This window comes from Chaetodon auriga, chromosome 2 (assembly GCF_051107435.1).
Source record: "Chaetodon auriga isolate fChaAug3 chromosome 2, fChaAug3.hap1, whole genome shotgun sequence".
NCBI classification, from domain to species: Eukaryota; Metazoa; Chordata; class Actinopteri; order Chaetodontiformes; family Chaetodontidae; genus Chaetodon; species Chaetodon auriga.
The window spans coordinates 27,369,463-27,384,657 of record NC_135075.1 but is presented as its reverse complement, the minus strand read 5'-3'; the positions used below and the strand labels follow the sequence as shown (position 1 = coordinate 27,384,657).

Here is a 15,195-nt window from a genome sequence, read left to right as displayed (position 1 = left end):
AATTTCTACAAGTTCAGTTCAGGTCAGAAAATAAATGAAGGAAATAATTAAATAAAGGTTCTGTGTATTGTTCACAAATAGGTTTCCTAAAGAAGGGAGCCGGATTTTAAAAGTTCACTGAAATGAGTCATGTGTGGCGCCGAATGGGGTAAAACATGCTAACCCCTGTAAATGTCGGCCCAGTCTCAAGCCAAAGCGTGAAATAGACCTGCTGGTGATGAAGCTGCACTACCAGCAGACCCAGCTCAAACCCAACAGAGCCGGTTTAATGCCTAAATTTAACCAAACTTCAACTGTAACCTGAAATAGTTCTCAGTCAGCTTTATTTTGAAAGTCTAACAGGATGTTGCATATTTGCGATTGACTGTGGAATGAGAACTTTCACACCTTGGCGAGGCAAAGCGTGACGATGACACGGTGGGCCGATGCGCCTGTTACACGCCGCGGCGTGACACCAGGTTGAACACGTGGATTAAAGGCACACACAAACCCACATACACACACATGAACACACCATGATGCTGTAAGTCTGTAAAGATGATCAATAAGATCATGAGACCACGTCATTACATTCTTATTATGTCCTGTTTCATCCTGCTGACCAGCGTGATTAATCTCAAAACAGACATGTACAAACTCATGAACATCAGGATCAATAAGCTATCGTGCTGGCTGCTGATTAGACTCTTCATCATGACTTCATACGCCGTCATAATTGAACACACACACACACACACACACACACACACACACACACACACACACACACTGCAGGGGGGAGCAGACATGTACATACTGTCTGCAGCCAAGGATGAAAATATTACAGAGTAAATTAAAGGCACTTCCAAATCCGACCTGTAAAAACACTTTCTTTAATTATTAATCTTCTCAGTACTCTTAAAGATTTCCACGCCTGGTCATCGTTTGACTTTTCTGTCCCACTGTTGTTTTTTCTGCTGCGCCTCCTGTGTGTTCCTCACACTTTACGTTCTCGTGGTTCCACGGTTCCTGTCATTCTCTCTCTGTTGTGCTGTCACCGTCTGAAGAGGCGTGTGCTTTCCTTTATTCCCGCTCCTTTCATTCCTTCGCTGCTCCCGTCTTTTCCTCTTTTCTCCCCTCCATAATGTGCTGTCAGCAGTGAGTACATGCATCTAACCCACTTGTCATACAGAGACTGGCCTCCTTCACATGTTGGCCCATTTGTCTTCATCAGAGACGATTACGGCAGCAGCTGCCGACACTGACGCCCGTCACTTTAGCATTTGAACAAAATCACTCCCAAGGTAATGCTCATGTACATTCATTCTCCTCTAAATTTGGGGTTTTCAGGTCAATTTAACAGATTTTTTTTCTGAAACATGGGAAAAAAAAAAGAACCAGTTGAAATCCTCTGCAGGTCGATGTTTCAGATACGTTCTGGTGTTTATTTACAAAAAGCAGTTTTCAGGGGTGATGGAGAAGTTATCAATCCTGCAGCATCTTACACACAACATTTCAACTTCTTATTGCCTTGAAAAGCCAAAAGAATCAGTAAAAGTCCATTTTCATCACCTCGAGTTTTACTGAAAACTGAGTTGACTCTCAACTTACACCTCAGTGTATCGCAGGAGACACTGGGACTAAATAAAAGACTCTTATCGCACCACAGCAGCCTAAAAAAAACCTCACCACACATTTTGAGTGTGTGACTCAAGATACTGAAAATACGACTTCTCAAGTTTAGTTAGTGGATGATGGATGGCGCGAGCCTCTCAGCTGGAGCGCTACACAGGACTGAACACACCTGCTTCTGCTGCACCTGTGCAGTCTGTCTGTCTGTCTGTCTGTCTGAACAACTGAATGACAGGCTAAACATCTGGTTATCTGTGTGCTTTGTCTTTCGTTGATTTGATTGTAGACACCCACAAGAAACTGAATGAAAGCACGAGATTAGAGGAAGTTAACTGACCATATCGGACAGTTAGCATACAGGAGCACACGTGTTGGTACATGCAATGAAAATCCACTGGGGGTAAAGTGTCACGTAAGGCCTCAGCAGTGACAGATGTCTGAAATTTCTACTTCCCCTCCTAAGCGCAGGGTGTATCCTACAAATAGCCACTGCGGGAATAAATCAGAGCACCGGTGACTTGTGTTTTCTAGAAATCGGCCCTATCGTGCCCCTTTGCCGTCCGTTCAGAGGCCGGCTGCTCCGGATTCACAGTCGCCGCGAGTAGGAGCGCTGCCTCGTCTTCGCTCATGCTAATGCGCTAAACCTCAGGAGGTTACAAGAAGTAAAGTTAATAAATGTAAGGCCAATTTATTGCCCTGCCTCTATCCTGAAAGGCTGGGAGAAGGGGGGGGGGGGGGGGGTTGTTTATGGTGGAGACACTGGAGACACAGTGTGTGTGTTTGTGTGTGTGTAGTAGTTAACTTTGTCTCGCCTGACAAGAATACTAAGTGTGTTCAGGAGATGCAGCTGCTGTGTGGGTGAGCGCTCTCTCCCTCCGTCTACCCATCGCTCTCGCTTTCTCTCTCACCACCGAACATTTGGCTGGGTCACTGTTCTGACTGACGGCCACGATTTCCAACCATGTGTGTTTTCTGTCTGACTTCTGGATACCGTGATTGGCTGTCAGGGTTCCTAAGCAACCCAGGGTAGTCGGGGTAACAACTTTTTTTTTCCAGCAACTCTTTCACGCTCTTTTTTTTTTTTTGCTATCTGTCTATCTTGTCTGCTTGTTTCTCGACAACTTCAGCTTTGCTAACGGCTCTTTCCTGTACCAGAAAGTCTCCTGACACACACACATAGAAACACGCGCGCACACACACACACACACACACACACACACACACACACACACACACACACACACACACACACACACAAAGCTGTGAGAGCTTCATATACCTGATCCACACACACACATTTCAGTATGGCCGATGGCTTTAGCTGATGCTAACGTCACATGAACAGAAACGTGTGTGCACAAATTCCGACACACACCTGCTCACAAGCCAAAGGCAAGCAAATATGTGTGTGTGCTCTGTCACACACACACACACACACACACACACACACAGAATAAAAGTGCATTTAAGGATTTTCAAGTCAGCTGAGTGCATCTTGATTGACATCAACTGTCAGTTGGTAAAATCTCTCTCCTACAACCTCCAAAATCTGCACTCTGAGGCCGCTTTCTGGGGCTTGTGGCATGTGTGTGTGTGTGTGTGTGTGTGTGTGTGTGTGTGTGTGTGTGTGACAGAGAATGACGTTGATTGTCAGAGTACCTTGGCCAACCCCTGAGGCTTTTTACTTGTCAGGTGAGGTGTCTGGCTGCATTTTTCACAGCACGGGAGGGCATGTTTTTCCATGTGTGCCACCGTTTCCTTTTGTTTCGTGCCATTTCTCACCCTATTTCTCCTCGTCTCCCTCCTCCTCCTCCTCCTCCTCCTCCTTTGTGTTTCTCCTCTAACAATTCCACCTCTCCTCTCTACTTTTGTGTATTTTGCGTCTGTTCTGTGGCTTCATCACCTGTCCCTGTCCTCTTCTGTCCTCTTAAAATTGTATTTTATCCATTTAACTGATGTGCTTATCCACATCGGGGGAGAAAGAAGTCGGTCAATGTAATGCCTGTCACATGTTTATCTGTTTTGGTATGATGGGAAAGCCTGTCTTTTGCCTTTCCTCCATCTTTCGACACTCATCCTTTGCTTTTCTCATGCATCATATTCTCCCTTTCATTTCCTGGCTTTTGCAGCTTTTGGGACGTTGCCTCCTCGGGACACTCTTGTAGGATCACTACAGCATTCAAGACAAGGGCAGACTGAGGGGGCTGAAAGTATGTTGAGGCTTGAACTTGGCTGCAAGAATTTGCTCTTCATCGCTTGAGTCTGGCACAAAATCATCATTCCAGTTCATCCCAAAGGTGGCGGCTGGCATAGAGATCAGGACGAACCAGGCAAGTTCTTTCACACCAAACCGGAGAAGCTGCTCCCCTGGACCTGGCTTTGACGTAATGAAAGTGAAAGAGCTCTCCCCAAAGTGAAGCCACAAAGCTGGTAGCACACTGTTGTCCAAATGTCATTACATGCTGTAGCCTTGAGATTCCCATTCACTGGAACTTCCCAAACAACACATATGGTTGTTTGGAGGCCTTGATGAAACGTCACAGCGGTTTGTCGAGCTTCTCTCGCCCCCTGTCATCCTTCCTTTGTTGGCTTTCTTTCACTCTGCAAACCATGCCCTCCATTTCTCTCTCTCTGCTCTCCCACTATTTCTCTTTAGCCCTGCCGGCCTCCATCTTTGCCTCCAGGATTATATCTTCTTTAATGTCTCTTTCACTCTTTTTAGACTTTTATTCCCCCTCCCTCGATCGCTCATCATCCCAAAGTCCCCGATCACTCTTGCTCTTACTTCTCTTACTTACAGCCGCAGGCACTTTATTCTCGTCTGTGTGTGTGTTTTCCTTTAATGTGGGTGGTGTGTGTGTGTGTGTGTGTGTGTGTGTGAGTGTGAGTGTGCATGTGCATGTTATGTGCGTGTGTGTGCGTCACATCACACGACATCGAGGGAGAAATCAAGATTGCCGTCGGTGAGCAGTTTTAATGTGCGGAGCGTCGACTAATTGGCACAATGATGGGAGATGAGAGACTGGCATCAGACTGATGTCACCCCAGAGGGGGGTGGGGGGAGAGAGAGAGAGGGAGAGAGAGAGGGAGAGGTGTGAAAGGTAAGACAGACGTAGCAAGACAAGGAGGGCAAGTGAAACAGGTGATAATGAAAAGAAACAAGAAGAGGAGACATGGAGGGGTGAAAGAAAGAAGAGAAAGAAAAGCAAGAGGGTGAGATAGGAGGAGATGAGAATGATGGAAAAGAAAGAGAAAAGAGAGGAGGAGGAAAGCATAGATAAAAGAAGAATGGACAAGGTGGGAGGTTAAGAGAGACTGCAAACCAAAAGTTAGCATAGGAAGAAGGTGCTGTGGAGAAAACGGAGAAAGACAAAGAAGGGAAAGAGCAAAGAGATGAAAGAAGCATGTGATGAGTGGATGAAGAGAAGGAGGGAGGGAGGAAAGAGAGAGGGGAGGAGGGTTAAACCTGAGCAGAGGAGGGCAAAGGAGAGGGAGGAAGAGGGGGCAAAGAAACAGAGGAAGATAGAATGGAGGAAAATAAAATAGAAAAAAGGACGTGCGACATGGAAAAATGAGGCAGCAGCAGTGAGCAATGAAGAGATGGAGAGTGGGTGGATTGAGAGAACAATTTCTTCTAAATGTTCTCAAGAGAGAAAGTGACAGAAAATGAAAGGGAAAGAGGGAAGAGAGACGTCCTCCTTGACGGACAGGTGGAGCTCAGAGGGGGGAAAAAAAGGAGAGGATTATCCAGACAGGCAGAGAATGAGAACCAGACTTTCATCCATGAGATCAAACTACAACAAACCAGCCAAGTCCTCTAAAATGTAAATGAGGAGCCTCTTTCCAATATGAGACATCCACTGCTTGAGAGAGAGAAAAAAAAAGTGACACCTACTCTCACAAAATGAGTGACAGCAAAGAAATTAAACAAATTACTGGACTTTGTGAGAGCTGCAGATAACTCGAGTCCTTGATCGACAAAATATCACTTTCACATATGTTTACTGCAGCAGCAGGTAACGGAGATCCTGAATTTAGAGAATAAATTATTCAAATAGTGACATTCTTCTTTGTGCAGAGGTGCAGCTCAGCGGTCTATTCAGAGTCAAATGACAACTGTCCACGGAGGATTCACGGGCCAATTTCGTTCCTCTGCAGCCAGTGCAGCTTTCCAGAGATTAAAAAAGAACTGATGCAAGACCCTTATTGTCCCTTTGTGTGAGAGGAGACACGTCCTTCAGCCAGACCGGCCGGGTTCAAGCTGTTGTCGACAAACGTTCACCCTGCCAACGAGTCCGCCAGGAAAGTCTACTTGCTCCAGGGCAGCTGTTGTGTATCTGACCCTGACCACTGATTTCCCCGGGAAGTGAGCAGGAAAAGACACGGCGAGGAGGATCAGAGCGTCCTCAGCGGAGGAATGATGCCGCTGCTCTTTTGTTCATGCGCCTCACTTAGTCAGACTAATGTTGTGTTTCTCTTTGGGGAGAGAAAACTTTCACACCAGAAATCGCAGTTTGCATCCAAACTCCTTCAGTCCTCATTGGTTTCTTTAAAGCTTGATAATAAATTTTCCTTAATTAAGTCGTTAAACTCGCCTGAATCATCGCTTGTGAGGTGGCTGACAAAACCAAACTTCTTCCGAGCCAAATTCGATTAGAAAGGCTGAGACGTGGTGGAATGATCTGACAATGCTAATGAGTGGATTTGGGATTTTTTTTTTATTTTGTCACGCAGAGTTTAAATCTAAATGATGTTATATTTTAAGGTTGTCCTCCAGAGAAAAGCGCAGCGTGCTGTAAGTGTTTGCCCTGATTAACGTTTAACTCCAGCATCATTTAAAGCAGCACTGCATTGATGCCGTTTCACATCACAAACCTTCTTTCTGCGCTGCTCTCTTATTAAAGTTGCTCATATCCATTACATCTGTGCAACTGTACCTCATGCAATATTACATACTTTTACTGAGCTTAAAGTATTTTTACTGTGTTATTTATTTTTTACTGTGCAGTAGCACAGAGACGCTTTATTTCATTATTCATATTTCACTCATGTGCAGTTCAAAAGCTTCTGTGAAACTGAGCCATTCTTCACAAGGCAGTACTCTTCTAGTCTTTTGTCTGTAATGTAAACAGCCGTGATAGTTGATTTTATCTTTTTCTATTGTCTATTTGTTCTTTTTCTACCCCTTTCCCCGCTGTGGGATGAATGAAGTCTTATCTTATCTTATCTTATCTTAATGCTATCATGACTGTCGTAACATATCTGTGCACTTGTCCTGTCTTGTGCTGTTAATATCTTTTCTTAAATGTTACACACAAAAAAACAAAGCAGGACATTGATGCAGATCTTAACGTCTCCCAAAGGAGAAAATAAACCTGGGAAGTTGGAAAACAATGATTATGTCATGAATCTGTTTGTCTTTGGGATGGCTGACGTGCAGGAAAAAACATATTTCATGAGAGAAATTCATGATTTCTATGAACATGTGTCCATTCTTTATGCCTGACTTCCTTATTAAATCATCTGGGTCACGCCGGCTGCCGCCAGCCTCCCCTCCAGCGCCCCCACAATGCTCCAATCCATGACCCAAACAACCCTCACACTGATTGGATTGACTGAGATCCAATCAAATAAGGAATTCTGATGTGACCGGATTTAGGGTCTGCACATATACACGCAAACACACGACTGGCACGCACAAGCAAGGGCACACACGCTTTTAAACACAGCCGCCCTCACGCACGCACGTTCAATCATGCAAGAGCTCACACCCGCTCGTGCGCCGTCTCTCCGTGTGGGTGCATTGTGGGAAATCTGCCTTCTGGAGGAGGATATTACATCACGGCGTCAGCCAGCTTGCCCGGCCCAGCTCGCCAAACCGAGTTACCGCGGTTACCGCAGTGGAAAATTAAAACAACCCTCACAGGGGTTCACAGTATTATGGAAATTCAACAGCCAAGTTCAAGTTGTGAATGAGTTATGAGAAGGAGAGGGGTGGGCGGGGTGCTGTTGCATCTGCGGACGGTGAAATCGGCAGGTAGGGGAGGCAAACGCACAGATGCATTCTGGGAGTGAAGAGTCTTTTCTTCCTTTTCCTGATAAGAAGCGACAGAACATTCACCTAACCGGACGGGGCCTTGAGAGGGGTCTTCAAAGTCTCTCTTGGACAAAGATGCTTCAATCGTTTCAAACTGGATTTTAGATTGAGAAGATTTTTTTGTTTTCTTTTAATCTTTTTCTGAAGGGTCAAATGTTGCTGGCAGGTTTTCTGTCCATTTCAAAGAGTTTTAGAGAGTTTTAAAGCCCCAAGTATGTCAAGTTTTAAGGTGATTGTAGTATTAGCACGACGGTACAGGCTTGTGATTTTAAGAAGAAAATTAGACAATCCTGGTAAATCTGCCACAGCGTGTTTCTTGATATTACAACATTTGGTATGAAAACTCAGAAATCGTCTAATTCTGCACAAACAGGCAATTTGTTTCCACTTTTTTGATGTGTATCAAAGCTAAGCTAATGGTAGCTTTACAATATCTATCAGTCTGTGAAAAATCATTTCCAGAAGTAGCTGGAAACATTCTTCCTGTTATTAGAAACACTTGAGACTCACCCCATTGGCTCTGCTCATGGCCTGGTAGTAGATGCTGTAGCTCTTGGCCGGTGACAGCGGAGGATTCCAGAAACCGCCGTAGCTCTTGTTGTCTCCCACCGTGAACGGCTGTACGACTGTGAGGCTGGACGGAGGCAGCTCGGCGGCGATGTAGTAGGGCGAGTCCAAGATGGAGGCGTTGCGGAAGCTGACAGGGGCGGAGAAACACTCGGGGGCTTCGGAGGCGGCGCGGCGGGTCTTGGACTTGCGCTCCTCCTTCACGACAAGCTGGTAGGAGCTGAAGCAGAACACAAATAAAGCCACATTGGTGGTTTTGAGGGCAAAGAAGAGAAACTGAACTCTTATAAAAGCTGCATTTTCACATTCGATCCAGCCTAATTCTGACAATTACACTTATCCCCATTAGCACCCAACATTAAAAATGTTGGGTTAATTTCCAGAGTGTTTTATATCCATTTTGGAAATTAAAGCATTAGCAGAAGAGGACTGAAGTCTGCAAAGGATTCTCAGGAAAACGTCTTTTCTCCTTTAAAAAGGACCAGAATTTGTTCCAAGGGTCACTTTCTTTTTCCAAATGGAAGAGAAACTTCAGCAAACTTACGAAAGCAGCTGGCAGATCATTTCTTGTGCTGACTCAGCAGCAAAGTATGCATTAAGGTAAGAGACGCGTGTGTGTGTGTGTGTGTGTGTGTGTGTGTGTGTGTGTGTGTGCGTGTGTGTGTGTGTGTGTGTGTGTGATGCATGTTGCCATGGCTGTAGGTGCTCTGGCAGGTGTGCTTGTGCATCTGTGTGTTCAAACAAGTACATTGAGGTGTGTTTATATACTTAAGACTACTTTATGTGTGTGTGGGGGGGGGGGGGGGGGGGGGGGGGCCCTTGCATGTGTGTGTGTGCGTGTGTGTTTCCATTCTGCTCTGAGAGGCTTCATGAATGGCTGAGGGCTCCTTTAGCGGTCAGGACAAACGCAGCGGCCCTCCGCAATTACCTCCGTCCTCCACGCCAAGAACTCACTTCACAATTATACGCAATTAGGGAAATGTATGTTTCTGTGAAGGGGTCCGTGGCCAATTATCCCCAGCTCCCGTTTGGCAGCTTTCATAAAAGATAATTGCTGATGACCAAAGATGAGTCTCTCTCCCTCTCTCCCTCTCTCTCTCTCTCTCTCTCTCTCTGCTGTTCCTGTCTTTCTGGTGAAATATCTGTTCCGAACTAATGGCTTTCAGAGCCGCACCAGGGATGAAGCAAAGGCCTAGTACAAGGGGCCATTAGGGAATTCTGTGTGTGTGTGTGTGAGTGTGTGTGTGTTTTCAAATATGTTTGTGCATGTGTTTGTTTCAGGTGTTTCTATGGAGTTAAGTGCTGTTGTACTGTCTCTTTGTGAGGAAGAATTAAAGAGTTAAACACTGAAAACCATCTTGGCAAATTAAAACTATGTAAATATTGTGAATTTTTCTGGAAAGTGGAGATATTTTTGTGAGTTAACATTTTGTAAAATGTGGAAATTTGAGGAAAAAAATCATCTGATTCTTTAAAGGGCTGAACGCACGTATTCATGCATCTGGCCATGCACGCTCGTGTGTTTGTGCGGGTCTCATCGCTGCTGCTCTTCGCTGAGCTATTACGGTAAACATTCCTCATCTAAGATCCTGAACTTGAGATGCTCTGATCTCCTCAGAGTAAATAAAAACATAAGCATGTACATTAACCAGCAAACGCCTTTTCTCTGCAACCCCACGTACATCTGCTGGCACGTAGAACATGTAATACACGCACAATACACACAAAATATGCAAATATGCAGAGGGGCTTATCTGGGCTTGATAAACACATCAAGATGTTAGTGATCGGAGCGCAGCCTAATTCAAAATGAGATATATTTGCCATGTGTGGGTGATAAACGCCGAGATATGGTTTGGGATTTACAGAAATTAACACTAAACCACTGACCCACGCTCACATTTCACAAGTCCATTTCCCCAAGTCCAAATTGAAGTGATATATATTCTCCACACACCCTTGTCGAAGCCGTATTTCCCTGAAGGCGACCGCGGAATAATGTTCTCTCCTACACCAATTAAATGGATGAGATCACATGTTCAAAGTGAACTTTTAATTAAAAAACATGCTGGCTGAAAAAATGAGAAAAGGAGAAGGAATAAATTAGCTGTGTGTCCATTTTAAAACAAAACCAGTGAGCGCAGTGGACTGAAGGCTGGAAGCTGAGCGAGTCGTGTGCTTGTCCTCTTCCTACCCTCCTGTTTTAGTTTTACTTCCTATAAAGACAGACATGTTCACGACTGACACATGATCTTTAACACCACTTTAGCTATTAGCTATTAGCTTTCTGATGCAACCTTAAAAAACGTGATTATTGATGGTTTTATACCAGATAATGAAGACAAAAAGTTAATTTTTGAACCACAAGGGAAGCACACACATCTGATATTGTGATTTTCTGTGTGTCTTATTCACCATGATTGCATGTTTTTTTCATGCGTTGTGTGAAAAAATGCCAATCCTTGTCCTTGAAAGCGTTTTTTTTTTTTTTTTTTTAAATCTTTCATGTCAACGAGCTGTTGGCAGGACGCTTCAGCTAAAGTCTCAAGTGACCAGACATTGATTGCCAAATTACCGTTAAACATTTAGGCCTGTCAAGACAGCTTGGAGCTGCATCTCCATGAGGCAGTGAATAAAAGCTACAAGATGCAAATGACTAATGGCGAAACGTTTCACTGCCAAATTTCTAAAAAGATGAAGTCCCATTCTCTGAGTTCCTTTGCATACAAATTGGACTTATATGTGTGAGTGACTTTAATGGCTCTAAAAGAGACCCTTGAGGAAGGCGAGAGAGGAAAGTGGATTAAAGGAGAGTGAAGAAACAGAGGGTAAAGAGGTGAGAGGACAGGAGAGGAGAAAATTAAAGGAAGGGAAGAAGATGTTGGGGGAACAAAGTGGGTACGAAGACAGAGGAGTAAAGGGGGAGGAAGATGAAAAGAGGACAGAAGAAACATCAAAAAAATCAACTCATTCTCACTCCAAACTCATCACACATCCACTGTTTGGTCAGGACCCCTTTTCGAGGCACTGAGCATCCTTTTAGTGTCGTTTTCAGACATGCAGGGACGTCTGAGAAGAAATTACCTGATTGGTGCGCCACGAGACTGGGCGGGCTTCAGCAGGATGGTGATGGTGGTCTCAGTCTCGTTCAGTGGAGCCTCAGACTCGTACTCTGGCATCATCGGGGCTGATGGTAAGAAAAGAGAAAGATGGTTGACTACATTCACTGTCGCTGTGGAAATTTAAAATACATGCTGTACTGTATAATGATAAATATTCCAAATACTGGACTCGAGTCAGGGCTGTCAAGGAAAACCACGTCTCCTTCCTTTGAGTGAATACATGGGGGGAAAACAAGAGACTTACTTGACTCTGCGTGTCAAACTTTTAATAAATATCGGCAGACAAAATTTAAAACTTTAAAAACAAATCAATAAATCGGCTCTGGCTCTGATCTTATCAGCTAAGAGGAAAATAAAGATGGACGTATGCTTCCAATCAAAATGCTTCGTAGGCGTTCCATTACATTCTTTTCATTTCACATCTGTCATGGCGTCGTATTGGAAGTGCAGCATCTGTGCCGATCTGTGTAAAACATCAACACTTCTCCCTGATTGTTGTGGCATTTAGGTTATTAACACAAGTCCAAGCCCTCCTCCTATGTTCATCCATCTCCATCTGTCTGCAGCATTTAATTTAAACATCTTCATCCTCTGGCCCCTGAATGAGATGATGATGAAGATTGGGGATGGCGTGACATTTGGAGGGAGACATCTCTGTTACATGTGGAAGTGCCATGTTTAGTTTTTTTCCCCCCTTTTAGCAACATGTTGTTAAGATTTGAAAGGATGATGGAGGCGCGGAGGTTCAGTGGAAAGGTCAACCTGATATCACTGTAGGTGTTGACAGACAGGACAATGCTAATAACACACTAGATTGTCTTCTTCTGCGGTTCGATCAGCAATTAACACTCAGGATTCAGCTGTGCTGTCAGAGAGGAACGCATCAATACGGCTCCTGTTTGGGTTTGGGACGTAGCTCACACAGGCGTACGCAGAATCAAAATCCTGATGATCCGAGGAGGTCTGATTTGTTTGGAGTGGAAAGAAATTGTACCAAGACGAGCTTTTTGAAGGAGAGGACTGACGGAGTGAGCGATTTGTAGACAGTCTTGTAGTCTTTGCTCACATTAAAACTCTTGAGTGTCCTCGACGAGCTGCTGCCTCTTGTGCACAGTCGCACTTTGGGAAGCATTATGGGATTGAAAATATACTGTATTCCCTGTGGGGTCAAATGTGACCATTTATTTTACTTGCGTTGGTGTTATTAAATAAAGTGATCTTCTGCCATGTTTCCATTAAACCTCAAAGCTTCTTGTAACAAAGAAGTGGCCATTTGCTGCAGCACTGAACAGTTTCCAGGGCTGAATGTGTGTATCTGCATGAATATGAAAATATGTTAGTGTTGGGAAAACACTCGCCTGCTCAGCAGAGCCTCTGTGGGTACATTAAGCCTGCAAGGGAAGATTTATGCTTCTGCTGCTTCATATCACACGTGGATTAAGTCAAGTGACTCTGATCAATTATGTAATGACATTAATAAACACAGAAGATGCGATAAACTCTCTGTAGATCACCTTGGGGTAGAGAGTTCCGACATTTTTATACTAATAAAAAGCAGGAAATAACTCAAATAAGGTTGCACTTAAATATGAAAAGACAAGTCAGTGCAGTCTCGCTTTGAATGTCAATATCATGATGCTCTCTTTATGCGTCAGTGCACCGCTTGCGAGAGAAATCTTGGAATAATTCCCAACACACTGTGCAAGAAATGGATTATGATATGTTGGTTGAGCTGAGCAGATAAATGTTGCTCCGGTGGTGAGTTTGTCACCTCTACTGGAAACTTTGGCAGCCATCCATCCTGTGCTTTACTGACCTTTGCTTCTTTAAATGAAATATACTAAGATTTCCAGAACATGCAGCAGGCAAAATGTTAAACAGCTCTATAGACAGCAGCATGCATAGCTGTAGTTCTTGCATTCAGCCTGAATGCAGTTAATGCTAGTCAATTTAACCTGAACTAATTCCTCATTGCTCATCGCAGCATCCATTTCAACCTCTATATGCCTCACAATGTGTTATATACCCCCCAAAAACTGCTCCTCTCACTGATGAGCAACAATGCAACAGTCCTTCAGTGTGCCTCATAAAGTATAAAGCTGGACTTGGGATTGGAAGTGAAAGTCTCCACAGATGTACGGATTAAAAACAAACACTACCTCAATGAGGAGGAACAGAAAGAATGACACCCTGCGAAGGAAAGACAAATGGGGAATGGAGGGGAAGAAAGAGAGGAAAGTGACTGAGACAGGAAGAGGAAAGAGAAGGGGAGAGGAAAACGGCTGAGGGGGGAGGTAGATAAAGCTGGAGGGAGGCTGAAAGGGTGAATCAGAGAGATAAAAGGTAAATACATGCATACAAATAAAGAAAAGGTGAAGGGTTTTTTCCTGTCATTGAAACAACAAAGAACGCCCTCCACAAAACAGCTGGAAGAAGAATGGAGAATCCTCTTGTTTCAGGATAAAGAGAAGCATCAAAATGTGAGGCCATTTCAGAGTTCCTGCCACAAACTTTGATTGTTTTCCCTTTTTTGTGGCGCCACTGACATTTTCTGTGGACCGAGGCGGTGACATAAACAGAGGGTTACAAATGGAGAGAAAAAAGTAAGATATGAAAACGGCCCTCAGACAAACAGAAGGTGACTGACATACCAACCCATCAGGTGGCCCAAAAACAAGCTTCTTTACTCGTTCTGATCATAATAATAATCATGATCAGACGAGCTGTTAGCATGTCAGAATCTGGAGGTTTACCTGCTATCTTGGTGGTGATGCGGGTGGTGACGGGCGGGCCGAAGCCCTTGTTCGTGGAGGCTTTCAGGGTGAAGAAGTAGGTGGTTCCAGGGTAGAGGCCCACGAACAGGTGATGGGTCTCGTTCCTCAGCTTGAACACCCGTCCCCTCTGCGTGGTCAGATCAGCGCTGGGATCCAAAGAGCTCAGGGCCTTGTAGGTAATCTGAAGGCAGACAGGAGACGAACCGTTTTACACATTTCAGCTTTGATGCAGTTTAGTTTGGCTCCGTTTTACCCTTAGCTTCATGACTCCAAATCTGGAGATTATTCACAATATAAAACGTTCTTTTGCTTGTTAAGGACCGAGGTTACGTCTCCTTGTTCTGATAGAACAGCTGCTTTTATTCTGCAAAAGGCAAACGGCTTTTAATGAAACTAGATTTCTGACAGAGATAACTCACTGCTCTCCGTATGCATTTTCCATGTTCTACTGAAGAATATCCAAACCTTTCTGCACAACTTTTCATCAACCATCATCATTTCATTTTTTCCATTTTCAGCCAAAAACAAACACTAAGCTTCAGAGTGTGACTCGATCACTACTGCGGTCACACCAGAGCAAATCCAACAAGTGGAGCATCTTTTATTAAACGTCATACAAATCAATTTTGGAGTTGAAGTGATGTCGGCACTTTACTGCAGGTCTGTAGTAAGTCTGCAGTCTCCACATGATATTCGCTCTGAGACCAGGACAAATTGAGCAAATTGACCCATGGTCACTAAAGTGGCAGAAGCACTTCAAAGAACTGTCAATGTCTGTTGTAATGTTGCTACTGGCTAGTTTCCACACTGCACAGATGTCAATGGCTGCACACATGGACACACACACAAACACACACAGGGCAGAACTCTGGAGGACAGCTGTCATTGTGAATGACAGTCAGTACAAAAGTGTATTGACTGGTGGGGGAAAAAAAAAAAAAAAAACATTTACAGCAATTCATCGAGCATGTGTGTCTGTTTCAGGGTCTCTCAGTGTATTTCAGGTTGTATTTCAGCCACAAAG

At 44.2% G+C, this 15,195-nt stretch overlaps 1 protein-coding gene across 9 annotated transcripts in view; it reads right to left on the bottom strand.

Annotated features, from left to right (window-relative positions):
- Positions 1–15,195, bottom strand: part of ptprt (protein tyrosine phosphatase receptor type T) — a 301,057-nt gene that overhangs the window by 120,817 nt on the left and 165,045 nt on the right. For all 9 annotated transcript variants that reach the window (XM_076744867.1, XM_076744795.1, XM_076744804.1 and 6 more), the window contains exons 12-14: positions 14,151–14,352; positions 11,360–11,462; positions 8,219–8,495 (exon numbers count right to left, since the gene is read on the bottom strand). In XM_076744867.1, the coding sequence (XP_076600982.1) occupies positions 8,219–8,495; positions 11,360–11,462; positions 14,151–14,352 (582 nt within the window). The remainder of the gene's footprint in view (positions 1–8,218; positions 8,496–11,359; positions 11,463–14,150; positions 14,353–15,195) is intronic.